The sequence below is a fragment of the Carettochelys insculpta genome, chromosome 6 (genome assembly GCF_033958435.1).
Source record: "Carettochelys insculpta isolate YL-2023 chromosome 6, ASM3395843v1, whole genome shotgun sequence".
In the NCBI taxonomy this organism is placed as follows: domain Eukaryota; kingdom Metazoa; phylum Chordata; order Testudines; family Carettochelyidae; genus Carettochelys; species Carettochelys insculpta.
The window spans coordinates 38,679,292-38,707,113 of record NC_134142.1 but is presented as its reverse complement, the minus strand read 5'-3'; the positions used below and the strand labels follow the sequence as shown (position 1 = coordinate 38,707,113).

At 42.6% G+C, this 27,822-nt stretch overlaps 1 protein-coding gene across 1 annotated transcript in view; it reads right to left on the bottom strand.

Moving 5' to 3' along the window:
* STON2 (stonin 2) overlaps positions 1–27,822 on the bottom strand; it is a 121,855-nt gene that overhangs the window by 66,985 nt on the left and 27,048 nt on the right. The window contains exons 3-4 of the mRNA XM_074996665.1: positions 27,404–27,667; positions 13,171–13,368 (exon numbers count right to left, since the gene is read on the bottom strand). Of these exons, the coding sequence (XP_074852766.1) occupies positions 13,171–13,368; positions 27,404–27,667 (462 nt within the window). The remainder of the gene's footprint in view (positions 1–13,170; positions 13,369–27,403; positions 27,668–27,822) is intronic.

Sequence of the window (27,822 nt, the reverse complement as noted above, 5' to 3'; positions counted from 1 at the left end):
GGTGAAACAGGCTTAAGAGTCTCTCACCTTAAGTCAGGGGTTGTTGGTCTAGGCTGGTAGAGCAGCTGAGAAGTCTGTGGGTTTGCTTGTGTGGCTTCTGGCTGGCCACTGGGGCTGGCAGAGGTGCTGTGGTGGCTGGTTGGATTTGCCTTAGTGAGAAGGAAATCCTAGCCTGGGGCTGTAGGTGGCCTGGATTTTAAGCAAAGGTACCCTGGATTGATTTCTCTGGCTGTGTCTAGAAACCCTGTCCTATCACACTGTGAAAAAAAGAATGTCTCCTACCTGTCCACACTCTCATTTCCTCAGCTGTCATTACCCCCCGGTGCTGAAGCAAAAATCAAAAAGCATCCTTGTGGAGGTTTCTAGGTGTATACCAGAAAGCCTGCAGGGAATCTAGTCATGTAACATCTGGCTTGGTATCCCCTTCTACACTAGGGGTTAATCTCAAGCACCTTTCCTTACTGAAGAAGGCCTCCAACAGCTTCCCTCACTCCCACTTTGCAGCAAGGTGTCAGTTCAAACTGACTTGGTTTTCTTTTTTACTAGCATAGACAGGGAACTCTCCTGGCTGTGTGGCACTCCTTTCCTTTTCCTCCTCCTGATCTGCTCACACCTGTTTGTTCCATTAGTTCAGCCTATGGTTGTTCAGACATGCAAGACAAACTGGTTTTGTTCTGCAGAGGCAGCTGGACTGTCAATCATGATAGTGCACAGAATAAACCCTTTCCCCATACCCCAGTGCCAGCACTCCTCCCTCCTTGGATCAGAGCAAATAGCCTGGGTAAAGGAGGAAGGACTGGGCTGCAGACAATAGGCTTTCATATTGGCAACCTGTTTGATAAAGGATACAGGGGCTTGTTGTAAGTATGTCTTGCAGGAGGTGTGTTAGGGACAGTCTCAAAAAACTTGCTGACTTCAGCATCACAACTGCTTCGTTTACCAACTGTTATGCAGCTACACAGAGCCCAGAGCTAAGTGCACAGATGGAAATAGTGCCTTAAGGAGTCTGCAGGGTGGCATTTCAGCTTCTAGCTCTCTTGGTACACAGAGTGCCTGCTGTCAGGGATTCACACTGAAGGAGGCTTTGTCTAGACTTCCCCCCATAAAATTTCCCACTATTTTTACCACTAACCCAGGTCTTGGAAAAGCAATACTAATGTACATGTGTTGTTGGTGTGTTTTAACCACCATATCACTTGACTAGTGTTCCCTCTAAGCTGAGTGCTTGGGCAGCCATCAAGGAGAGATTCAAATGTCACCCAGCTGCTTAGCACAGTGCACAGAGCTGGCAGCATGCGTTTCTGCCGGTGAGGGTCCATCAACATATGTCTCAGTGCATCTAACAAAATTTATTCCCCACATGGATGACAAAACTTAGAGAGCCCATTGCATCTGACCCTGCTCAGTGGTTATGAAAATACTTGTTTGCACTCTCAACATTGCTTCAACATTTCTTTCTGCTAATGTGTCTCACCCTTAACCTGCCAAAAAACACCTGCAAAGGAGTTCTGTCAGCAGGGTCCCTTCTGCTCCTGAACACTCATTGGACTATGTCTAGGTAGGAAATCAGGGCATTTCTAGGATGTTTAATTCAAGCTGTGTATAGGCAATACCATAACACAAAATATCAGGAGGAGCTAAAAAAGGTCTCCAAGACCTACTGAGATCAGCAATTTCAAACTCAGCTGAGACAGTCTGATGCAGAGTTTTATCACCAGGGAGCACACTTGAGCAAGTCAGGTACAGCTCACTGCCCTCTTGGCACAATCTACACTAAGAATGGCATGCTCCCTGGTCTCAGATAGAGTATTTCATGTTGTTTTTAGCTAGGTAACTCCTATTGCTGGGGACAATGGCCACCTTTCCAGGGAAGGGTGTGCTGCTGACAGAGGCTGCAATAGGATATGGTGGAAGTTGGAGGGTCGATTACAGTGGCTGCTGGGGAGATGTATCAACCTGGCTTTAAAATATCCACAGAAAAGGGGCAAGAAAATCCAAAGCAACTGCATCTGCAGATTGAAACGCCTGCTCATTTCTCCCTCCATGGAGACAAAGAATTCAAAAGGTTTGTAGGGAAATCTTCAGGTCTCCAAGGATACAGGGAAGTTCACTCTAATAATGTGTTGCTGGAGGCAACCAAGCCTGTACAAACAAATCAATCTTAGGGGAGGAGGAGGGATGGGTTAATGAGAGCAGAGCCTCCAACCCATCCCCCTACCTCTTTTGTGTAAACTTTCCCAACCAGATCCTAATTCTGTGTAGCTAGAAAATGCCTTGATACGGAGAAAGTGCTGCAAAGCATTGTGAGGGAACCAAATGTCCCACTTTCAAAGCCAACACTCTGAACAACACAGGCAGAGCTCTGCCTTGACATACAGTAAAGCTGATATGCAGGCTGGCATGTCAAATAAACAAACACCCTTCAGTTATCTGCTCCAGTTTGTTAGCCCGTAAGCGTGAAACACCTTTTATACCCCTGAATAGTGACAGAGAGGTAGCCATGTTAGTTTCTATTCTACCAAAACAAAACACCAGTCATGTAGCACTTTGAAGACTAACAAAATAATTTATTAGGTGATGAGCTTTCGTGGGACAGACCTACTTCTTCAAATCATAGCCTTACGAGAAGACTCAATATACTCATTTTTTTCCTTTATACCCCTGTGCATCAGGCATTCACCTCTCTTCATTCAAATTTATGCTGCAGAGTCACTCATAACAAGTAGTACGCGAATGCATGACAACGCACTGCCTCGTTAGGGTTACCAACCTTCCCAGTTAGACCAGGGGTCTCCTGGAATCACACTTGATCTCCCAGAGGCTTCTGACACCCAGATGGATGGATTGGTCATTAAAAGTCTGGCTCTGTGCTGCTCCTGGAAGTGAAGTGGCTGGCACATCCCTCCTTGTGGCCCCAGGAGGCTTCTTGTGCTGTCCCTGTCCCCAAGCAATGACTCTGCAGGTCCCCATTGGGCAAGAGGCGACCTTAGTCCCACTGTGCTGCCCAGCAGGACTCAGAGTCACCCAAGATAAGTGCCTCCCACATCCCTACTCCATCCCGCATCCTGAGTCCCTCCCAAAGTCCACATTCATACCCCTCCTGCACTCTGCACCTTCTCCTGCAGCCTAAACTGTTGCCCCAGCCTTTAGACACCCGCCAAACTCCTCCCAAGAGCCCACACCCCACACCCTCTCCTGCACCCTAACCCCTGCCCAGCCCTGAACCCCCTGATACATTCTACCTCCTGGAGCCTGCATCTCCCTTATACTATAACTCCTGCCTTAGGCTCAGCCCAGTGCCCCCTCCCACACTCCAACCCCCTGAGCCCCAGCCTGGACCCTGCATGCCCTCTCACACAAACTCCCTGCCCCATCCTGTTAAAAGTGAGTGAAGGCGAGGAGGCGCTAGTGATGGTGGGCAGGGTGGGGGTGGGGGGAAGATAGAGGGAGCAGGACAAGGGTATTTCGGTTTGTTTGGATGAGCCAGTTGGCAACCCTGTGCCCCAGAGATATGCTGTGGCTTTTGCACTGAATGACTGCTAAGCCAATAGGCTTTTTAGAGTAGGGAACGGTGGTTCCCTCTAGGTTTTAGTGAATGCAGCCAAGCACATTGCTGGCACTTAAAATTAGCATTATTCCTTAAGTTTTGATCAGAATAATTATCCTTTCTTCATGCTACATACTCCTTGTGATAGTAAGGCACTCATTACTGCACATACCACTGGGTTGATCCCACAACAACTCACCATTAATAGGATTGATACTAAATTGAGGCACTACCCCTTTAAAAAACTATTGTGGAAAATGGACTACATAAACATGCCCCTATCTATTCTGCATCTCTACTCCCTGTATGTCTTGAGTTGCATATACATATCACATTCCATTTTTATTACTACCAGCCTCACAGTGCCAAACAGCAATGGCAGAGCTAGCTAAGATTTACACATGAACAGCACCTTAAAGAATAATAATGACACCTAATCTTAGGACTTCAACTTTGTGTGTATTACCGGTTCTGATCTGATAATACCACTGTCTTCCTAGTTTTCTAATTTCCAGCTTCTTGCACCTGGTATGGCACACAGCAAATACCCAAAGGTTAATTATCTGGCTTTGTGTCACTCATACTTGTATTAAACTATATCAGTGCTCCAAAATCAGCTTCAGGCCATTGTAGGAAAATATAGCAGAGAACCTTGTAATTTCCAATCCATTACTGAGCCTCCACTTGTGATAACTATCAGGAAACCTCAGGGCTGGAGCCACTAGGTGTCTGTACATGCACCAAGCTTGTCAAACATTATCCAAAGATCAGATTTCAATCAACATGGAGATTAATCAATCAATAAGAGATTATACCAGGGAGGTTAGAATCTTACTGTTTGACTACAGTGACTTATTTCAGTTTTGAGTGCCATTGAGCCTGTGTGCACATGCCAGCACATATATAAATAAAACTGAATAAGAAACTGAGTCTAAAATAATTCCTGGCCACCATGCAATCACGGGAGTCTATACAAAAAATAGCAATGAAAGTAATAAAATGTGAGTGACTCAGATAAATTCCTTTTCCGAATCAGGGATTGAACTCCAAAACAAATGGTAGATATAAAACAGTCAGTTTTTAGAATGGAGAGAGGTTAATAATAGTGTCCCTTGGGGGTATGTCCTGGGACCAGTCCTACTCAACATATTCATAAATTATCTGGAAAAGGGGGTAAGTGAGGTGGCAAAATTTGCAAATGATACAAAACTACTTAAGCTAGTCAAGTCCCAGGCAGACCGCGAAGAGCTACTAAAGGATCTCTCAAAACTGGGTTAGATTGGGCAACAAAATGGCAAATGAAATTTAATGTTGACAAATACAAAGTAATGCACATTTGAAAAATAATTCCAACTATACATATAAAATGATGGGCTCTAAATTAGATGTTATCACTCAAAAAAGGATCTTGGAGTCATTGTAGATAGATATCTGTAAACATCCAGTCAAAGTGCAGCAGCAGTCAAAAAGCAGACAGAATTAAATCCATGGTACATCCACGTCTTGAATGCTACATGTAGATCTGATCACCCCATCTCAAAAGATATTGCAGTAGGAAAAGGTTCAGACAACAAAAATGATTAGAGATGTCAAACAGCTGCCATATGAGGAGAGATTGATAGGACAGACTTTTTTAGTGAGGAAAATAAATGACTAAGACGGGAAATGATTGAGGCTTATAAAATCATGACTGGTGAAGGGAAAGTAGATATGAAAATGCTATTTATGCCTTCTCATAACACAAGAATTAAGGGTCAACAAATTAAATTAATAGGAAGCCGGTTTAAAATAAACAAAAGGAAGTATTTCTTCATACAACACACAGTTAACCTTTGGAACTTCTAGGATGTTGTGAATGCCAAGACTATAACATGGCTCCAAAAAGAACTAGATAAATTCTAGGGATGATGCCTGTAGCTTTCTGTTTGCCAGTACTTGAGAATGAGCAACATGAAATGGTTCACTTGATGATTATCTGTTCTGTTCATTCTCTCTGGGGCTCATATTATTAGTCACTGTTGGAGGACAGGATATTGAGCTAGATGGACCTTTGGTCTGACCCAATATAGTCATTCTTATGTTCTTATTAATTAGGTTCCTCTTAAATTTTCCTGAGATATCTTGATGAAATGTTCATAGAGGTTCTCTGTTATCCTTTCCAAAAGATTTCTAGGGATGGTGGCCCTACTTCTTCTTTAATGGTAGGACACTTTCCCATTCCAGTCTGTGGCCATGGTTACACTACAGTGCTCTGTCAAGAGAACTAACTGTTGGAAGAGATGTTCCGACAAAACTTCTGTTGAAAGATCGCGTCTACCCATAAAAGCGGATCAATCTTTTAATCCACTCTGCCGATAAAAGGGGCCTCTGGAGCATCTACACAGCTTTTTTGTTGACAATACACATTTTGTGTGTAGACACTACACAAGTTTTGTCTCCAAAACCCTGGTTTTGTCTCCAAAATTCTCTAGTGTAGATATAGCCTCGAGCTATCGCCCACATAGTAGCTCAGTCCCGTGACTGGGGATGGAGTGCTGTTTACTCTTCCCTTGGTTGATATCACTGTATTGGAGAAACAAAACGAAACAAAACCAACAGTCACGTAGCACTTTAAAGACTAACAAAATAATTATTTAATAGTTTAATTTAATTTAATAATAAAAATAATTTGTTAGTCTTTAAAGTGCTACGTGACTGCTGGTTTGTTTTGTTAGAATACAGACTAACGTGGCTATCTCTGTTTATTGAAAAGTCAGTGGACAGGTTTAGAGAGAGGCTAGAGAGAGCTGGGAAGAAATGAGATTCAAAAGATAAAGTGCATCAACAACTCGTTTTACTAGGAAAAGAAAAAAAAGAGCAACAAATTGAGCCCAAATTTTATAGCCCAAGGGTTCAGGCCCTTAACTGCGAAGTCAGAGACCAAAGTTTAAGTCTTTGATTGGAGTCTGAAAAACAACTAACTTTAGGTCGAAAACATAAGAAACATACCGCAGCTGAGTCCAAGCCTAACAGCTGTCATTATGCTGCAGAACATGGGCATTAAAAACTTGATGGTAGCAATGGGGCATAGAACTCAGTCTCTGCAACATGTACAGAAACAGACTGTCCCCTAGGTCTGGTCAATATAGGGCTAATGACTCAAAGTCGAACAGTTCTGATTTCACTATGTAGAGGACATTAGCATGGACAGGCTCACAAACATACACAGCAGTACATTACAGTGTGATCAGAAATATTATTTTCCGCCCTCTGTTTAAACAAAAATACTTTCTATTTAAACATTCCCATGCAATGCTGGAAATCTGACCTAGGCTTGTGCTATCATCCGGTAACCAGAAAGCAAACCTTCTGTAAAGCTAACCCCAACAGCAAAAAAGGTCATGTGTCAGGCTCCCAAAATCATAATACCTCTACACGGTGCCTTTTCATATATATATAAAAGAGGAGCCAGTAGCCAGTGAGCTCCCCACTCCTCCATCCCCAGCCATTCCCAAGGCAGGGGCTGCAGAGGTGCCAGTACTCAGTACCAGCAAGTACCAGCACAAAAAAGCACTGAATCTATCTATCTGTCTGTCTATCTATCTATATAAAATTATCTTTTATGGTCTGCTTTTTGATTTCTGAACTCCTGCTGCCCATCCCAGTGGTGCATGTGAGTGTGACAATTAGCACTGCCAATGCTCCCAGATGTATTGAGTGAGCTGACTCAGGTCCCCAGTGCAGGGGCTCTCCCTGGCTGTTTGATGGTATGGAGCATCCAGCCTCTCCACAACCTCCAATATTCTGATTTGTTCTGCATCCTCCCCATTCACCTATCCACCTTCCAGCTGTTAACTAAGCACCCCCCATAGTCCCACATCAGTTCTGCCCACCCTTTCTGCTTCTCCAGCAGCTGCTGGCAGTCTTCACTTCCTCCTTCCTGTCCTGTGACACGGTAGCCAACAGCAGCAGAGTCTTCCTTCCCTTCCTAGGCCTTAGGAGAGCGGCCTCCCCCTTCAATGCCTAGTGTTGCAGGAAAGGAGAGCGAGGAGGAGCAGAGATCAGACTGACCCACTGTACACAGGAGGGAAGGCAGGAGCATAGCTATTATGAGTTGCTGGGAGCTCTTTCTGGTCCCTTGTCCTATGAGAATGATGTGTGCTGTTCCCTCTCCCCAGTCCACTACTCCTATTTTCTGTGGGGAGAGGGAAGAGACCCTGCCTGCCTCTTGCATCAGCCCTGATTGGCTGTTCTTCCCCAGGAGGTGGGCATGGAGAAAACAACCAGGGGTTCCCCCCATTCTCTCAGGCAGGGCTGAAATTCATATGAGACTGTCCTCGGCCCTGGATGAATTCACATTCATCAAGAAGAAATACTGAGAGCTGGCAACACTGGAATTAGATATGAAAAACAAAATCTCTCTTTTAATAATTTCAGTGTTACCAGTAACATAGGGAAGCACTTATGACAAAGGAGCTGCATGTTAGCAGCCAGTAAGCTGTGAGATATTCAGGCAACCAGGAAGATGTGAGTCGTTGTTTGCCAGTGTCTCAGGATGTTCTGTATGTAGTTGTATGCAATTAAAAAAAAAGTGGCAAAGTTAGCTCATGATATGCTAATCTTAAACAGAAAGTATGGTTTTAATGTAGAAATTAGAGGGTGTGGTTCTTTGGCAGGGGATCAGGTTAGATGATCATAGTCATTGCTTCTGGCATTAAAATCTACTGAATAGTTTTAAATAAAATTGACTTTTGTTTCACCTATTTTTGTTTGTTTTATTATCATTTTCCTCCTCTACCTGGAAACTTCCCAAACCCTTTCGCCTCCTGAATAATTCCTCATATACTCAGTCCCCAGAGATTTCCCACAGTCCTTCCCTTCTTGCCCCTCTGTGGGAAAGGGAGGAGGATGGTATCCTTGAAGCCCTCTCCAGTACTCATGTCTAAATCTTTCAACCTGCCTTAGGGAGGAAAGACTGAGTCTGGAGACTTGATTTGTATTCCACTTCTGAAGATGGACATTGCTAGGTGACTTTGGGCCCTCTTGGTGCCACAGTCTCCCTATCTGTAAAATGAGGATATGGACACTTTCCTACCTCACAGGAATGTTGCAAATTTTAGCTAATTAAAATTCCATAGAAGCATTAACCTTGTTTTTGGCTGACTCCTAGATGCCTTGTCCAATCTGGCTTTGGATTTGTACTTTCATCAGAACATACTGGTTCGAACCAGTGGTCCATCTACTTCAGTATCTAGCCTTCCAACAGTGGCTGGTGCTCGATGCCAATGAGGGGATAAAAGAACAGAGCAATTTATCAAGCTATCCATCCCATGATCCTGTCCCAGTTTCTGGCACTCAGATATGTAGTGACACACAGAGCAGGCAGATTCATCCCTGACCATCTTGATTAATAGCCAATGATGTACCTATCCTCTGGGGACATATCTAATTTTTTTTTATGTTGACCAGCTATGATCCTAATACAGATCCTTGGGAGACTCCACAGTTTACCTCTCTCCACTGTGAAAACTGACCATTTATTCCTACCCTTTGTTTTCAATATACTAACCAACTACTGATCCATGAGAGGACTTTCCCTCTTATCCCATGACTGAGAGCCTTTAGTGAGAGACCTTGTCAAAGGCTTTTATGGAAGTCCAAGTTCACTATATCTAGTGGATCACTCTTGTCCACATTCGTTGTCTTCTTCAGAGAATTCTAATAGACTGGTCCCTTCACAAAAGCCATGTTTATTCCCCCACCCCCTTGTCATATTCATCTATATGTTTGATAATTCAGTGTTTTATTATTGTTTCAACCACTCTGCTTGGTACAGAAGTTAGTCTTACTCACTTGTAATTACCAAGATCACTTATGGGCTATGTCTACACTATCCCCAAACTTCAAAATGGCCATGTAAATGGCCATTTTGAAGTTTACTAATGAAGCGCTGAAATACATATTCAGCACCTCATTAGCATGTGGGCGGCTGCGGCACTTCGAAATTGATGCGGCTCGCTGCCGCGTGGCTCGTCCCAATGGGGCTCCTTTTCGAAAGGACCCCACCTACTTCTAAGTCCCCTTATTCCCATGAGCAGATGGGAATAAGGGGACTTCGAAGTAGGCGGGGTCCTTTCAACAAGGAGCCCCGTCGGGACGAGCCGCGCGGTGGCGAGCCACGTCAATTTCAAAGTGCCGCGGCCGCCCACATGCTAATGAGGCACTGAATATGTATTTCAGCACTTCATTTGTAAACTTTGAAATGGCCATTTACATTTACATGGCCATTTCGAAGTTTGGGGCTAGTGTAGACACGGCCATGGAGACTTATTTAAAAGCAGCATTACATAGTTCCTTAGATTTGTCCCTAAAAGCAATGGCTCTCCTTCACATTGTGTTTCTCCAATCCTGAGGTGCCTGGACTCAATTTTTCAACTCTCACCCATCTCCAGGATTATTATTAAGGAAGATAGGGCTGTGAGGAGCCCAAATAATAACTAAGGCTGACTTGGAAATGCCTTCAGGATGCAAAGAATGAAGATATTAATGGACCTTGAGCTCAAAATTTATATACAGATGTGCAATGGAACTGTGATGCTTCAGAGGCATTTCTCCCATTCAGTTCACCTCACGCCAGACATAATAAGAATTTCAGGGCTGATTAATTCACAATGGACACTCTACAAGCAGCCAAAAATCCAAAAAGGTGTATATCAATTTGCTGCACAGCAAAGATTAGCATTTTCCAAAAGAGACAATGATTGGCATAGGGCTTGGTAACTTCACCCTAAATATTGATTTTGGCATGAATGAAGATAGAACTCCAAAGACAGCAACAAAAAATGATCAAACTTTTTGAAAGTAATACTGTACCTAGAAGTGTTTGATAGAGAACTGAGCACACTCACCTGAGATCAAGTCACAGACAAAGTCTTATTTCCAGAAGAGCTCAGTGCTAGTACCTAGGGCCAGATTTTCAGAAGAGGTCAGCAGCCAGCATGCTGAGCTCTTTTGAAAACTGGCCCAGTAGATTTAATGGGCATGGATCTCTGCTGAAACATCTCACCTTGACGAAGGATGCTGAACAATTTTGAAACTCTGACCATAATTAATGCCTGCAAATAATAGAAGCATCGTGGATGTCCTAGAGCAGACCTTTCAGAGAAACATCCAGTCTTGATTTATAAATTGTCAGTCAAGGTGAATCAACCATTGACTATCGGTAAGTTGCTCCAACAGTTAATGCATCTCACTTGTTTCCAGTCCAAATTTGTTTAGCTTCCACTTCTAGCAGTTGGATCTAGTTGTACCTATTTCTGCTAGACTGACGTGTCTATTATTAAACATTTGTTCCCCAGGTGGATACTTGGAGACTGTGATCAAGTCACCCTTTAACCTATAATAATGATAATAACAACAACATATGGAGATATACATCTCATAGAGCTGCAAGGAAACCTGGGAGATCATCAAGTCCAGACCCCTGCCCTCTTGGCAGGACCAAGCACCATCTCTGACAGATTTTTGTTTTCCCATCTGTTTTCCACAGACCCCTAAATTGCCTTTTCAGGGACTAAACTCACAACCTTGGGTTTAGCAGACCAATGGTCAAACCACTGAGCAATCCCTCCTGCAAACCTGACCATTATTAAACTAAGAAATTGAGCTCTTTTAATGTATCCCAATAACACTTTTTCTAACCCTTTAATTGTTCTTGTGGCCTATCTCTGAACCCTCTTTAATTTATCATTTTTCTCTCCAATTTATTGTTTTTCGTGAATTGCTAACCCCAGGACAGGATAAAATATTTTAGCAGGACTGCACTGGCGCTTTTGGTCACAGGGTTGCACTAGAGCTCCTGCTCAGCTGATTTTCCAGTTACACTTTCTCAGAACCACAACTTCCCAGGATAGTGTCTCCTCATTCAGAAGGGTCTCTGTTTCTAGGTGTATATATTTACACTTAACCATATTAAACTGCATATCAGTTGGTTGAATATAGCTGATAAGTGATTCAGATCCCTCTGCACCAGTGATTTGTCCTCTTTTTACTTACAACATGCTCCTCTCCAACTTTTGTATCTTTTGAAACCTTTATGACTGAAAATTTTGTTTCTTCTAGGTTTTTAATAAACAAGTTATACATAGGGTCAAGAACTGAATCCAACAGAACCCCACTCGAAACATGCTCATTCAACGACTGCTTGTTTACAATTACATTTGACATCTTTCTGTTAGCCATCTTTTAATCCATTGAATGTGTGTCATGTTGATTCTATTTTGTTATAGTTTTTAATGAAAATGTCAAGAAGTAGCAAGCTAAATCCTTACCAAAGTCTGTTACATCAACACCGTTACATTTAGCTGCCAAACTACAGGTTGAAGCTCTCTAATCCAGCACTCTCTCATCTGGCAACATCTGTAATCCATCATGATTTTAGTTAGACATGATCTTATCGTGGGTATGACCAAGTTTCCCTTGGGCCCACAAAGTTTGTTTACAGCCACCAGTCTTGGCTGTCAGTGTTCTGTGCTGTTATATAGTTATAATTTACCCTTAAATGTCTTCTAAGATCCTAGTAAGCAGTGGAAATGTTGGTATTGCTGCTAGACAACATTAACCTCCCATAATCTGTCAAATTCTCTTGTTTGATACCCATCAGGCCCCAAGGGTGCCTGACTAGAGAGGTTCAACCTATAGTAGCCTCTTTGAAAATAAATTTATGCAAGGTCACACAGGAAATCTGTGACAGATTAACTTCAAACTCTCACTTTTTCCTCTCTCTCTTCACATGCAGATATGGAATATTTTGATCATAAAGACAAAGAGCTGCATCATAAATAATAAATATCCTCATTATGTTGATAACACAGATTGTCTTGTGTTTCCTCTTCTCAGAAGCACAGCATTAATAACAAGAACTCCCAAGTTCTCCACTTTGCTCACTGAGCAAATTAAATAGAACACAATGGCAAGAGGTGGGGCAGACATTTATTTTACTAACAACAACTACTTCTTCATAAACATTAGTTAATGTTTAAAATCATCATGTGTCTCATTACACATGACCAACCTGCTATTTAATTGCAGGATAATTTGCCTATGGCTTGCCCATTTTTGTAGGCTGAAACCAGGTCTTTATTGTCAAAAATCAACACCAAATAAATGGCTGCAGCCAGAATTCTAACGACCAAATGGGGTTAGGCTGTTCCAAATTAAGCACACCTTCTTTACTCAGAACCTTTCAGTGTTCTCTTGTCTAGATCCAAGCTGCTTTCTTTTCAGTTCAGCTCCTGCAGTACCATCCTTGGCCCAATCGTATAAAAGTAAATGTAAGAAAGACAAATACACAGGAAATCAGCTTGGTACCTTGTGGGAAAGCTTTTGAATCCCATCTAGTGAAGCAGAGATAGGCCTGAGCCCAACACACCTGACCTTAAAGTACTTCGATGTGCCTCTGAACTTAATGGCTTGCCCTCCTCTCTATAATGGACCAAACCAAAATGGTAGATCCAGATGTTGGTAAAATTTGTTCTGGCTCCGCAGCCAAATTCTGCACCTCAGTTCTTAACAGATCCAAACCAGGTGAGTTTGATTGTGGTAGCGAAGAGACAGAAATACATAAAAGATGCCATTTGTCTTACCAGCCGAGTCTGCTGCAGAAGCCCCACCACTGGTCAGGTCCTCGTTATTTATTGACTGCAAATCTGTGTAGGAGGGGGCAATGCTTGGACTGCTGGTATCCTCGGAGTTGATTGTCCAGCTGCTCTCTGAGGTGAGGGGTTGTCTCTCAGAATAATCTGAGGAGGGAGAAGTCCAGGAAGATGCTCTTGATGGATGGGCTGGATGTGTGAAACAAACAGAAATTTAGTGGGCTAGATAACACAGAGTTGCAGGAGTGCAGGTCTGAGAAGCTAGGGGAAACATTAGTGGCACTAAAGATAGAGGAGCAGGCCAGGTCAGTGGTTTATTAGCGTAAGGGAAGGCTTTATACTATCTGATTAGAACACTTTCACCCTTTAACATCTGGAAAACCAAGTGCAATTCCTGGTTTAGTCACAATTGTTAGCCTGGACCCCATTTGTTCATATACCTCGGCTTGGTATAATGCAGTATGACTGAAGGAGTAGAAGCTCTAGAAGTGCTGGTCCAGGTGCACTGGCAAAACTATGTTAAGATGCCTACAGCTAGAATAGCAGGGAATGCTGCAGATCAGGGGTGTATTATCCTGGCTTTGAGCTTGTTGGAAAGCTTGTAGTAGGCCTTGCTCTGGGAGTTCCTGGCTTTCATTTCCCTCGTAATTTTTTAAAATTGAAAAAAAGTGTGTCAGTTTTTAAAGTTAAAACTTTCCAAAGTGTAACACTCACATGGGGAGTTGACCATGTGACTGACCATAAACCTCAGGCTGAAGAATTCTGGCATTATCACTGGCCCCTAATATGATTATTTACCTAGTAGAACTAATGGGTCTGCACCAATTTAGTTTTAAACTATGAATATGCTTTGGCCACCGCCTAGCAGTGTTTCACTAGTATCTATTGTTTCATGTGCCCAGAAATGAGACCTAGAAGGCTAAATCCTGTCTTGCTGTACCAGATACTAAGATACATGAGCTGAAAAGGTCTTTAGCTTCAGTGCAGTTCCTTGCCTTTTGTTGAAATGCTGCTTTGTAATTTCTTACTGGCGCTCTGCATCACAGCAAATATTCCTACATAGGATCAGAAAATCATGGAAATGTTGGGGTGGAAGGGAGTCTTGCCAATTTGTCCATATATTTCCTTAAGTGTTGTGCCCAGAACCTGAATTGGACACAATACTCTAGCTGGGGCCTCACCAGTGCTGAACAGAGCAGGACAAGGGCCTCCCATGTCTAGGGTGTAGGGAAGAAGGGTTTAGATTATTAGGAACTGGGGGCACTTTTGAGGTAGGGGGAGCCTATACAGGAAGGATGGGCTCCACCTAAACCAAGGTGGATCCAGGCTGCTGGCATTAAACATTAAAAAGGTCATAGAGTAGTGTTTAAACTAAGAGATGGGGGAAAGCCGATTGGTGTGGAGAAGCACGTGGATCAGACAGAGACTTCTCTTAGGTGAGACTCCATTGATAGAGATTCTCTAGAATTCAGTCAGAAAGAGAAGAAGGGAGATGATAGAGTATGGGCCACATCAGATGAGAAAAAAATCACATATAAAAGAATCCAATACGTCAGGGAAGGGCAGGCATATGAATAGTGGTAGTTTTTTAAAGTGCTTTTACACAAATGCTAGAAGTCTGTCTAACAAGATGGGTGAATTAGAGTACCTTATATCAAAGGAGGAAATTGAATAAGAGGCATCATGGAAACCTGGTGGAATAAGGACAATCAGTGGGACACTATCATACCAGGATATAAAATATATCGGAAGGACAGAATGGGTCGAGGGGGTGGCAGAGTGGTACTGTATGTGAAAGATATAAAAATCCTAAATGAATCAAAATGTTCCATAGAATCACTATGGATAGCAATTCCTTCCTCTGATGGGAATATAGCACTAGGGATATATTACCGACCACCTGACCAGGACAGTGACAGTGATGCTGAAATGCTAAGGGAGATTAGAGAGGCTATCAAAAAAAAAAAAAAACTCACTAAAAATGAGAGATTTCAATTATCCCCATATTGACTGGGTACATGTCACCTCAGGAAGGGATTCAGAGAGAAAATTTCTTGATGCCTTAAATGACTGCTTCTTGGAGCAGCTGGTACAGGAACCCACAAGGGGAGAGGCAATTCTTGATTTAGTACTGAGTGGAACACAGGATCTGGTCCAAGAGGTAACTATTACAGGACCGCTTGGAAATAGTGACCATAACATAATAACATTTAATATTCCTGTATTGGGAAGAACACCACAACAGTCCAACACTCTGGTATTTAATTTGAAAAAGGGGAATTACACAAAAATGAGGAGGTTAGTTAAGCAGAAATTAAAAGGTAGAGTAACTGGAGTAAAATTCCTGCAAGCTGCGTGGAAACTTTTCAAAGATACCATATTAGAGGCCCAACTTAAATGTATACCCCAAATTAAAAAACACAGTAATAGACCTAAAAAGGAGCCACCATGACTTAACAACCATGTAAAAGAGGCAATGAGAGATAAAAAGGCATCTTTTAAAAAGTGGAAGTCAAATCCCAGTGATCAAAATAGAAAGGATCATAAACACTGACAAATTAAATGTAAAAATGTAATAAGAAAAGCCAAAAAAGATTTTGAGGAACAGTTAGCCATAAATTCAAAAAACAATAGTAAAATGTTTTTTAAGTACATTAGAAGCAGAAAGCCTGCTAAAAAAGCAGTGGGGCCTCTGGACGATAGAGACATAAAAGGAGCAATCAAGGAAGATAATGTCATTGAGGAAAAACTAAATGATTTCTTTGATTCAATCTTCATGGCTGAGATGTTAGAGAGATTCCCAGATCTGAGCTGTCCTTTATAGGTGACAAATCTGAGGAACTGTCCCGGATTGAAGTATCATTAGAGGAGGTTTTGGAACTAATTGATAAGCTAAACAGTCACAAGTCTCCGGGACCGGATGGTATTCACCCAAGAGTTCTGAAAGAACTCAAATGTGAAATTGTGGAACTATTAACGGTGGTTTGTAACCTATCCTTTAAATCAGCTTCGGTACCCAGTGATTGGAAGACAGCTAATATAACACCAATCTTTAAAAAGGGCTCTAAAGGAGACCCTAGCAATTATAGACCGGGAAGTCTAACGTCAGTACCGGTCAAATTAGTAGAAACAATAGTAAAGAATAAAATTGTCAGACACATAGAGGAACATGATTTGTTGAGCAAAAGTCAACATGGTTTCTGTAAAGGGAAGTCATGTCTTACTAATCTATTAGAGTTCTTTGAAGGGGTTAACAAGCATGCGGACGGGGGGATCCAGTAGACATAGTATACTTAGATTTCCAGAAAGCCTTTGACACAGTCCCTCACCAAAGGCTCTTATGTAAATTAGGTGGTCATGGGATAGGAAGAAAGATCCTTTCATGGATTGGGAACTGGTTAAAAGACAGGAAACAAAGGGTAGGAATAAATGGTAAATTTTCACAATGGAAGGGGGTAACTAGTGGTGTTCCCCAAGGGTCAGTCCTGGGACCAATCCTGTTCAACTTATTCATCCATGATCTAGAGAAAGGGGTAAGTAGTGAGGTGACAACGTTTACAGATGACACCAAACTGTTCAGGATAGTCAAAACCAAAGCAGACTGTGGAGAACTTCAAAAAGATCTCAGCAAACTGAGTGATTGGGCAGCAAAATGGCAAATGAAATTTAATGTGGGTAAGTGTAAAGTAATGTACATTGGGAAAAATAACCCCAATTATACGTACAATGTGATGGGGGCAAATTTAGCTACAACAGATCAGGAAAGGGATCTTGGAATTATAGTGGATAGTTCTCTGAAAACATCCACACAGTGTACAGCAGCAGTCAGTAAAGCAAATAGGATGTTCGGAATAATTAAAAAAGGGGTAGAAAATAAGACGAAGAATATCTTACTTCCCCTATGTAAAACTATGGTACGCCCACATCTTGAGTACTGCGTGCAGGTGTGGTCTCCTCACCTCAAAAAAGATATATTGGCGTTAGAAAAGGTTCAGAAAAGGGCAACTAAAATGATTAAGGGTTTGGAACGGGTCCCATATGGGGAGAGGCGAGAGAGACTGGGACTTTTCAGTCTCGAAAAGAGGAGACTGAGGGGCGATATGACAGGGGTATATAAAATCATGAATGGTGTGGAGAAAGTGAATACAGAAAAGTTATTTACTTGTTCCCATAGGACACCAAATGAAATTAATGGGTAGCAGGTTCAAAACTAATAAAAGAAAGTTTTTCTTCACACAGCGCACAATCAACCTATGGAACTCCTTACCAGAGGATGCTGTGAAGGCCAGGACTCTAACAGAGTTTAAAAAAGCGCTCGATAAATATTTGGAGGTTAGCTCCATAGATGGCTATTAGCAAGGTGTAAGGTATGGTGCCTAGCCTTTTGTCGAAGGTGGGAGATGGATGGCAGGAGACAAATCGCTTGATCATTGTCTTCAGTTCACCTCCTCTGGGGTACCTGGCATTAGCTACTGTCGGCAGACAGGATACTGGGCTAGATGGACCTTTGGTCTGACCTAGTAGGGCCATTCTTATGTTCTTATGTCTACATACAACACATGTGTTAGTATCCCTCAGAATGACATTATCTTTTTTCTTAACTGCATCACATTGTTGACTCATATTCAATTTGTGATTTACTATAACCACAAACTCCTTTTCAGCAGTACTTCCCCCCAGCCTTTCAGTCCCAGTTTTGAAGTTGTGCATTTGACTTTTCCTTTCCAAAGTGAAATATACTCTTCATTCCATTATCAAAGTAATTAATGAAAACACTGAATAGTATCAGAACCAGAACTGACCCCTGCAAACCCTACTAGATACACCCTCCCAGTTTGACAATGAACCAGGACCATGACAGTTGCTACAATAAAAACAGCACCCAGATAACATCATGACAGGTACTTTATTAATATGTAGCTAGAATCACAGGAGACTGGGAGATGATGACTATCTGCCACCTTTCTCTAGCAGAGGAAGACCTCAGCTGTTCCAGAGGTACACTGACCCTTTGTTTTTATAATACATGTTGAGATTCAACTGGCTAATGTGTGTCATTAGTGCCTTCTGCTGGATGGAATCAGAATTGCTCAACTTTGTGTCACAGACTTATACTGTTGATGACTAGGGGAGATTCTCCAGCAGCTCAGGCAATTGGGCACCATGAGTTTGGTGAAGGAGGAGCCAATTAAAATTCTATTCCTCCTGTTGCTGGTAAGTTTTAGGTGTCCATGTCATATAGCACAGAACAGTCCTACACTAATTTATGTAATTAATGCTTCTCCTTCAGTGCTGTCCACTCAAGAGCATCATCCATCTTAGGTTAGTGCAACATGAAAATTAATTATATTAATCAAACAAATTAATTACACAGATTATAAAAAGAAAATTAAACTGACCAGATGATACAACCGAGAAGTGGTCCATATTCCTGATCTAGTTCAGATGAAGCCCCAGATAGTATAGGTTACACGATCTCAGATGATTGCACTAGATTTCACACATTTGGGGCAAACTTATACCAACTTGCTAGATTTCAATGTCAAATACTAGCCCCAGCCTGAACCTGATCTAGAGGTGACTGCATCCTCATTAACTCATCTTCAGTGAAAAGACATTGTACATTTTTTTTTTTTTTTTGTCATCTGCAATACTGTTAGAGCAACAGGACACAGACAGTTTTAATTGCAATCTGATTTGCTGGGTATGGAGAACCTCCAAATTCATACAAGTGGAGAGCTGCATCTGACAGATAATGAGAATGCTGGGAGAAACTTGGCTCAAGGCAAGGAGATTCAGTTCACAACATACACAACTATGAATGCTGATGCTTACTTTTGTATCATATGGGAAGCTATGCAGCAGTAACATTCCTAAAGCCTTCATATTTTCAATGTTGCATAGAACCTACTTTAAATTCCTTGGGGATATGATTTGGTTGTTCCAAAGACAACATCAAGAAAACAGAGGGGGATGCCATGGCATACTGCACACTCCTTACAGGAGACAGTAGCCGTGTCTACACATGCACGCTACTTCGAAGTAGCGGCACTAACTTCGAAATAGCGCCCATCACGGCTACACGCGCCGGGCGCTATTTCGAAGTTAACTTTGACGTTAGGCGGCAAGACGTCGAAGTCGCTAACCCCATGAGGGGATAGGAATAGCGCCCTACTTCGACGTTCAACGTCGAAGTAGGGACCGTGTAGTCGTTGCGCATCCCGCAACTTCGAAATAGCGGGGTCCGCCATGGCGACCATCAGCTGAGGGGTTGAGAGACGCTCTCTCTCCAGCCCCTGCGGGGCTCTATGGTCACCGTGGGCAGCAGCCCTTAGCCCAGGGCTTCTGGCTGCTGCTGCGGCAGCTGGGGATCCATGCTGCAGGCACAGGGTCTGCAACCAGTTGTCGGCTCTGTGTATTTTGTGTTGTTTAGTGCAACTGTGTCTGGGAGGGGCCCTTTAAGGGAGCGGCTTGCTGTTGAGTCCGCCCTGTGAGCCTGTCTGCAGCTGTGCCTGGCACCCTTATTTCGATGTGTGCTACTTTGGCATGTAGACATTCCCTCGCAGCGCCTATTTCGATGTGGTGCCGCGCAACGTCGAAGTTGAACATCGACGTTGCCAGCCCTGGAGGACGTGTAGACGTTATTCATTGAAATAGCCTATTTCGATGTTGCTACATCGAAATAAGCTATTTCGATGTAGGCTTCACGTGTAGACGTAGCCAGTGTGACACAGAAGATGCATCATTACTTACAAGATAACTGAATACTTTGGCCTAGGCCAGTCTCTCACCAGCTCAGACAGACAGTTTTTTTTTTACTGCATTACATTCTCATGTTTTAATGGGGTTCATCTGCTGCTTCTGATGTTAATATTAATCGTGGCCCAGCTGCTGCTTTTCAAGTTATTACACCTGTATATATGACAAAGAGAAGATGACAATAGCATGCCGGCTATAATGGCAACTGCTAGCCAATATCCCTGTGTCTACATGAGCCCCTTCCTTTTGGAAGGGGCCTGTTAATGAGAGGGTTCAAAAGATGCTAATGAGGTGCTGCAATGAATATGCAGTGCCTGATTAGCATAATTGCGGCCACAGCATTTCGAAAGTGAGCCTTTTGGAATTGCGTGCCACCTGTGGAGACAGGACCTTCTGAAAGGACCCCCCCCCAGTTTTCAAAAGGCCTTCTTCCTAAAACCAGATAGGAAGAAGGGCTTTCAAAAACTGGGGGGTCCTTTCAGAAGGTCCTGTGTCCATGGGCGGTGAGCGATTCGAAAAGCCGCACTTTTGAATCACTGTGGCTGCCGTTATGCTAATCAGGCACTGCATATTCATTGCAGCACCTCATTAGCATCTTTCAAACCCGCTCATTATCATGCCCCTTCTGAAAGGAAGGTGCTTGTGTAGATCCAGCCTGTGAAAAATTTAGGGAACCCTTATTCCTAGACTCAGAAATTTTTATCATCTCTGAACCATAGGTTATATACCTTCATCCCATCATGTACATTCAGCTCTCAATACATTCAATTCATTTGCTGGCATATGGGAAAATAATGGCAAAGAAAGATCTATCTGTGATAAATATTTCTAGTCTCCAGAAGATGAGTCAGAATGGATAATCTGGTACTGAATCTCCAGAACCAAACACATCCTGAAGCAAATACAGATAAACTACTAAAACTCTGTCTCCACCTCCCTTTTTGAAGAGTGCATATATACCTTATATCGGGGGCGTGCAAAGTGGGAGGGTCATGCCCCTCTCGGAGGAGTCGGGGGCATAAATTTCACAATCGGATCTGCTGCTGGGTCTCAGACTCATCCATCTTATTAAAAATGTTGAAATACATATCTACATCATTATCCTCCAGAAGACAGACTAAACTACTCATGTTTATGCAAGTTAATTTAGTGGGCTGAGCTACCTGACTGATACCTGACTGGGCTGAGATCTGTTATCATGTAACTGAAAGTCAGGAAGGCTATTCCCACTTGAACATGGTTGCTGACAAGCATTTTATTTAAGTTACAGTGCAACAATATTATTGCAGTTGTGCTATTGCTAAATTTACATGGCTAATGGGTAGATCTTAAACTTTTTAAAATGGGAAGTTGCTGAGAAATGAAAGGTGAGAAGGGAAGGGTATTGGTATAAGCTCTGTGTTCCCTTGCAATTGAGTTAGACAGGGCAAGCGGTGTCAAAGAAGCCAAATTTCAAACTTCATCTGAAATTGCTTTGACAGATAAATATTTTAGTCAGTCACAGCAGATAAGCTTTTAGGAGAAGACTCCATAGCTGACCTGGACAAGGAGCATAGATAAGTGTATTTTGTACGTTGGTTTTAGGAGAAGACTAATAATTTTATTAATACACCTTACAGATAGATAAATACAAACAAAAAGGACCTGGGGCATGAAAAATAAATTTGATTCATGCAAAAGGATGAAGTATTTAATAATTCAATTATGTTCATCTTGTTAGATTCAATATTTTAAAGAATCAGGTCCTGTCAACACAGGGAAATTCATCATAATAATTATTAAGGAATAAATTATTCTACAACAATTATTTCGAAGTGATTTAATTACTCTTTGGAAGCACGCTCGTTATTCAGAACAGTGTCCACACGGTGAGCTATTGTGAAATAGCTATTGCAAAATAGCTTACTCTTCTATAGTTATTCTTGTCAATATCCCTCACCATTAAAACTTAGAACCCAACAAAGCATACGTTATTTTCGCAAATGATCTACAGTGGACTACATGGGTTAAACATCAATTCAAACAACTGTTATGTATTGATCTGAAAACACAAAACATGTTTAGCTTTTCACTTCAGAGGCTTCAACCAGTTTCGATTTATCTACAGACAGTCTTGCTACTCTTGGGCATCTCATAATTACTGACATAGGACTCCAAAATGAGTCAGTCTTTCCTTGAAATCATGTCTTCATGTCACAAGTTGTAATTCTGAGATCTGTCAGCTATGCAGATTCTCAGCTATTTGCTTGTGCTTCAGGGCAATTGACAGAATTGCCCCAATAATAACATTTCATTCTTTATCATGCTTTGGATAGTGACAGAACATGATTCCTGCACTCGCAAGTTTAGGTGTGTTCCCCTCCCCCACCATGCATATTCTATCTTGGTTTCCCAAGGCATCTTTCTTAATAAAGAGACTTAAGGATTCTTTCAGCTCTAATTTCTGTTATAATGAATTGAAGATTGAAGTTCATGGCAATAATATAGCTAACTGGGAATCTGCTATATCAGACCAGTTGAATTTAACTGTTGCGGTTACACATCATATGTCTGTGACAAGAGGGTTTGGGTGGCTGTATTGTGCCTCACCACTTCCTCATTACCAGTTCAATAGGATATACTAGCCTCATAATAATGATTAGAAAAAAATTAAATTCTCTCAGTTTCCACCAAGAGGAAACAACAGGGAAGGGAAAGAGACAGAATGAACCACTTGTTAAAGATTTCTATGGCATTGCATAAAATACACTCACTTGCCAGGGAGAAATCCACATGGCCTGGTTTCTGTTGGTCATCTATGGATGGATAAAAAAGTATTTTAACAGCACAGAGATCAGCATTTGCCTCTTGTTGTGACATGGCCAGATTGGAGCAGTACAATTTTTTTTATAGCTCATCAATGTTTATTATGAGTCTCACATTATGTGCATTTTTCCTTTGCCTGTTTCCATTTTCTCAACTCACAATCAAACGTCTCATTCTTATCTTCAAGATCCTAAATAACTCTGCCCTATCTGTATCATGTCTATACTATCTACCTCCTCTCTGACTTGGCACCAATGATGCTTGTCTCTATGACCATTTCTTTGTCCCACTGCAGGCTCCATGCATTTTCCCACTCCCAGACCCGTGCACTGGATAACTTTCCAGCATGTCAAGCCCGCACCATAATTTACGTGGATTTTTTTTTTACTAAACGACTTCTTCCCAATAGCCATAAAATGTGAATTTAATAATATTCTTCAAGACGACAAGCACCTCAGGACAGGAACTCTCTCTCCATGTAAATGGAACAGGGCCAAGCACATTGTCAGAGCTAAGCAAACAACAAATAATATTGTAGAGCTGCAAAAAATCTGTGCATGAGACAGCATTTCCTTCTCCTGAGGCCAGTGCTGCCTTAGTTCTAAAGGTCCTTAAAATGCCATTTTGCAAGTAGTTTCAACCAGTCAGCTGTGCAGTTGCTCAAGTATAGAAAAAAAGATGGAATATTTTGTAATAGCACAAAAAAAAAACCGTACGTTCAGGGTTATGAGCCTATAGAACACTGTTCCCCCCAGCTGGTTACACAGGAAAGAGATTTCAAATGGTTTTCTCACATCAGTCTGGCTATTGATTTTACGCATTTAAGTCAGGGAAGTTTCTGATACTTTTCCAAGATGTAACCTGCCACGCACTGTTGTACCTACCTAGACTGCTAGCTGCAGGAAACTCGAGTAAGGCCATTATTGTAGGATCTACTGAAGGCACCAAATTCTATACAGCTAAGAGTTGCAGCAAATTGCTATCTGCATTAGGATCTTGTCTTTCCATTCTGCCTGTAATGGCCATTTCAACTAAGACATCACAGCATGGTGGCACCCTGGAAAGTCATAGGCCACTCTGACACTTTTATTGAGGCTGAATTTACACACAAAGACATGACTTGCACATGAGCCCACAGTGGAATGACTGGTGCCCGTCCCAACTTTTAACAAAGGATAGTCCACCAGGTTAGAGAGCCAGCACCCAAGGAATGCCCTGCCCTGTCTCCTGTTCTCATGCCAAGAGCTGCACTTCAGAGACTGCCAGAAGCTGTATTCCTGCTACCTGTGGTAAGATACAGATAGCGGGGCTGGGTCTAGCCCAGGTCTAAAGGTTCTAAATAGTAGTACCAGAACTTTGAAGTGGATGACAAATAGAAGCACGAAGGTGCTGTGCTGTTTGATTAGCTCCCCACTGGAGGTGGACCAAGGAGCCTACTGCAGTTTCTGAATGGCCATCACAGTTAAAGCAAGCTAGAGTACATTGCAACAATTCATCATAGAGATGACAAAAAGTGGCTCACATAGGCTAAGTCCATATTCTAAAGGAAAGGGAGCAGTCTCCTGTGTAACCAAAAATAAAAACAGATTCAGGAACAGTAGTTAGCCAAGGGGGCATCTGAGACTGTGTTCAGGACTGACTGCTGAAGGAGAGGTGTCCTTGAAGGGGAGAAAAGTTGAGATCTTGCCAGTTGCTCAAAATGTTTTTAATATTCTTAGTTGCCCATCTGCATTCTCTGCCATTTGGACTGTACAGAGAAGATGGGAAATGCCACAGCCCAGCAATATTTATCAACTCTCTTCTGTTTACCACAGCCCAAGAAATGGAAACATCCTGAGAGATGGAGAGACAGAAGAATAGCTGATTCTGTTTCCCATCTCCCCACCTTTTTTTTGTGAAAAGCCAAATAGCTTGTGTGCCTATTATAAGTTATGCTGGCCCTGGAAAGCAGGCCACAGGCCCACCTCAGCTAGGTACCAGTTTCAGCTCAGAATAGGAGAGCTTCACCTCTCAGAACTCCCATTCCCATTGATGAGGGTCGTAGACTTGCCAGCTATGTATACTAGGACAATGGACAGAGCTGTAAAAGAGCTTCAGGGAGAGACCAGGTTCAATTCTGCCTATTGGCATTACCCTTCTCTTAGCTCAGGGCACCTGGAGCAGAGAGTCCAGGAAGGAGCAGAAACCCTGGGAATAGGCATAAGGAAACAAAGCTCTTTTGGGGAGAAGTTCAGGTGATGTTAGCACAGAGCACAAAGATGGACGAAGCTGAGGAAATATAAGAAGTAGCCCAAGGGAAAGCAAAGCAGGGACAGTGTCAGGTTGGAATGGAAAGCCTGAGGACTAGAGCTTCTGGTAGAGACAGGACATGAGCCCCCGTCATGACTGAGAGAGGTGCCCTGGAAGAGATGTGATTATGCTTTGTACACCAAGGAGGATTTTGTGAAGCTTGAAATAAAGGGGAAAAGATCACACAGACTCTGGAGAGAAGAACTAAGGGTTCATCCACATGGCACGAAAAGGCACTCTAGAGAGGTATGATGTGTAGAGTGCTCTAACATGCTGTGCTCTGACGGCCTCGTGGAAACCCTGCTGGAGCATACTAAAAGGTATCCAATTTTGTGTTAACATAAGCCTGTTTGAAACCAGACTTCATTAATGTGAACTAGGTTCTTCTACTTTGCACCAGCAGGATCTACATAGGCAATTAGAGTGCGGCACATTTGAGTGATCAACATTCTACACCCTTCTAATTGACTGTACCATGCCATGTTGCCAAACCCTACATGATTTAAGTCTCTTCCTTCCCCTTCTGTTTATTTAATCAGAAGCAGACAGGAGGCACCACTGCCAAAAGTACATGCTTGGAAAGTGGGGCAGGGAGAAATCGGCCACATGGTCTAGAGCAGCCACACAGCTTTGAACCTTGTATAGCTCCCCCACTTCTTCAGTGGACTGTGTCATTTCATGGGAAGATTTTGTATATTCAGAAGGCTAGAAGCCAATGATGCAATGCCAAATTACACCAGTTGAGAATCTAGCATACTAAAAGGTCTTTAGAGGCAATCTTTAAAATAAGTCAATGAGAATTTATGACCAAAAAACAAAAAAAAAAAAAAACAACCAACCCCACTCACCAACCAACCCCAAGCTTATTATCTCAGAGCCATGTTTTGTTTTGGCTGCTTTGATGCTTCCCAAGACATGAAACACAGCACATGGAAGATAGCAGTAAGCACTGATGGAAATGAGTGGCTCTCAGAGTTCTGCCAAGAAGAGGCATATCATGTACTTCCACTTTCTACACAGCTGGACTGCAAACATGCCTGAAATTTTCTCCATGCTCTGAGTCTCTAGATTAGAAATCAACACAGGGTCATATCTCAATTGCTGCAGAGTCCAAGCCCTTGTTAAAATCAGTTCTGAAAGTGTGACATAACAGTCACACCCAGTAGTTCCCCCTTCCACAGGAAAACCTATGCCAGCACAGCCAAGCTTTTCTTTGCCTTTCATACTGCATCACTTGGCATATATGTACTTTGCGTTGGAAACTTGTCCGAATTCTTCATAGGCCTTATCTCCACAACACTGATAACCCTGACCTGGGCCATACCTCAGCGTTATCTACACCTTCTTGAAAGGCAGGAAACCTCCATCTGCTATTCACTGAATTCTTCATACCACATATGTTCCATTTATGGACCTGTTTTCTGTTGCCTCTCCATTCCACCCCAGTCCATGGAACTGAACTCTCCACCTTAACTAGCTTGGCAGAGCAGTTTGAGGCAGGTCATGGGAGAAAATGTTACAGCCCTGGTCTTGGATCTTGGAGTAGTGCCAGGACAGACAAGACCTTAATCTGTCCAGCCCCAGCTCTACAACAGGGGGCAATTTATACCTGTTTCTCATCATCAGTCCTGACAGTTAACTAGTCTATAACAGAGGACAGTGACCTACATGAGCAGCCATATCTCTTGACACTGGCTAGGAAAGGAATAATTGGCAGAAACAATTCAACAATTGTGATGATGCAATTGGGAATGTAAGAAAAACATCAGCCACATAATGAAGGAAAAGATGGACATCTAGGTCACCAGCATGAATGTAACCCCACATTGATCAGATATCTATTTGGGGGCCTATTCTACACAAACGGGTCCAGTCTTACTCTGTTTTCCACTGGACAGGCATCCTTTTCACTAACACCATCACTGTCACTATTCTCCTACCTTGCCCTCTCAAACCCAACCCCTTGTTGGAAGTCTCAGTGGGAAAGCCAAGGACTGGATGGACCATGAACGTTTCATTTACCCTTTCACCCTTTGCTCATTTCCACCTTCATTGTCTATACTGCTGTTGATAAAATCACAGGCTAATCTTAGCTCAGCCCTGAGCAATCATGCCTCCTACTGCCCGTTTCTCTCCCAAAGGTTCTGTCAACCAACAAATATAGTTGATACAGAGAAGAGGGGCACAGATGAGTTATAGACCCTGTTTAAAACTGTGCTAATATCAACTGTGTTTAATCTGAATGACCCCGTGCCTGGTTTCAGCTAGCAAGAGCCGAGGAAGGGTAAGAAAGTCAGCTATTGGTGCAGACCCACGGTGCTGCCTGCTGTGTTACTGTAACAGACCTTTATATGATGCTCCCTCCCCCCACCTGTTTGCATGTGAGCTGGTGAAGAGCTGGTCCATGGCACATCTTCAAACTGAACCCAGGTGCTGATGGAAGGTGACAGATCAGGTTTGGAACACACATGTTTCCCAAGCAGAGATACTGATGCAGAATCCACCCTGGGCTTGTGCCCAGCATCACTCAGCTCAGCAGGTAAGAGGTCCTGGAACACTCCATCCACATTATGGCTGTCTTCTGAGGAAGTGTCGGAGGAGGAAAAACACCTTTCCAGAGGCTCTTTCATCCCACCTAAAAGTAGGGATGCAACATACAGAAATGTCAGTGCCAAATTTTGCACTGGAATATGAAAACTTTCAGGAGATGGGCTGAGAAGGGAAATTATATTGGCTGGGTGTGGTTGATATTGGACTCATTGCTTGGGTCAGCTACGACCACTTAACACG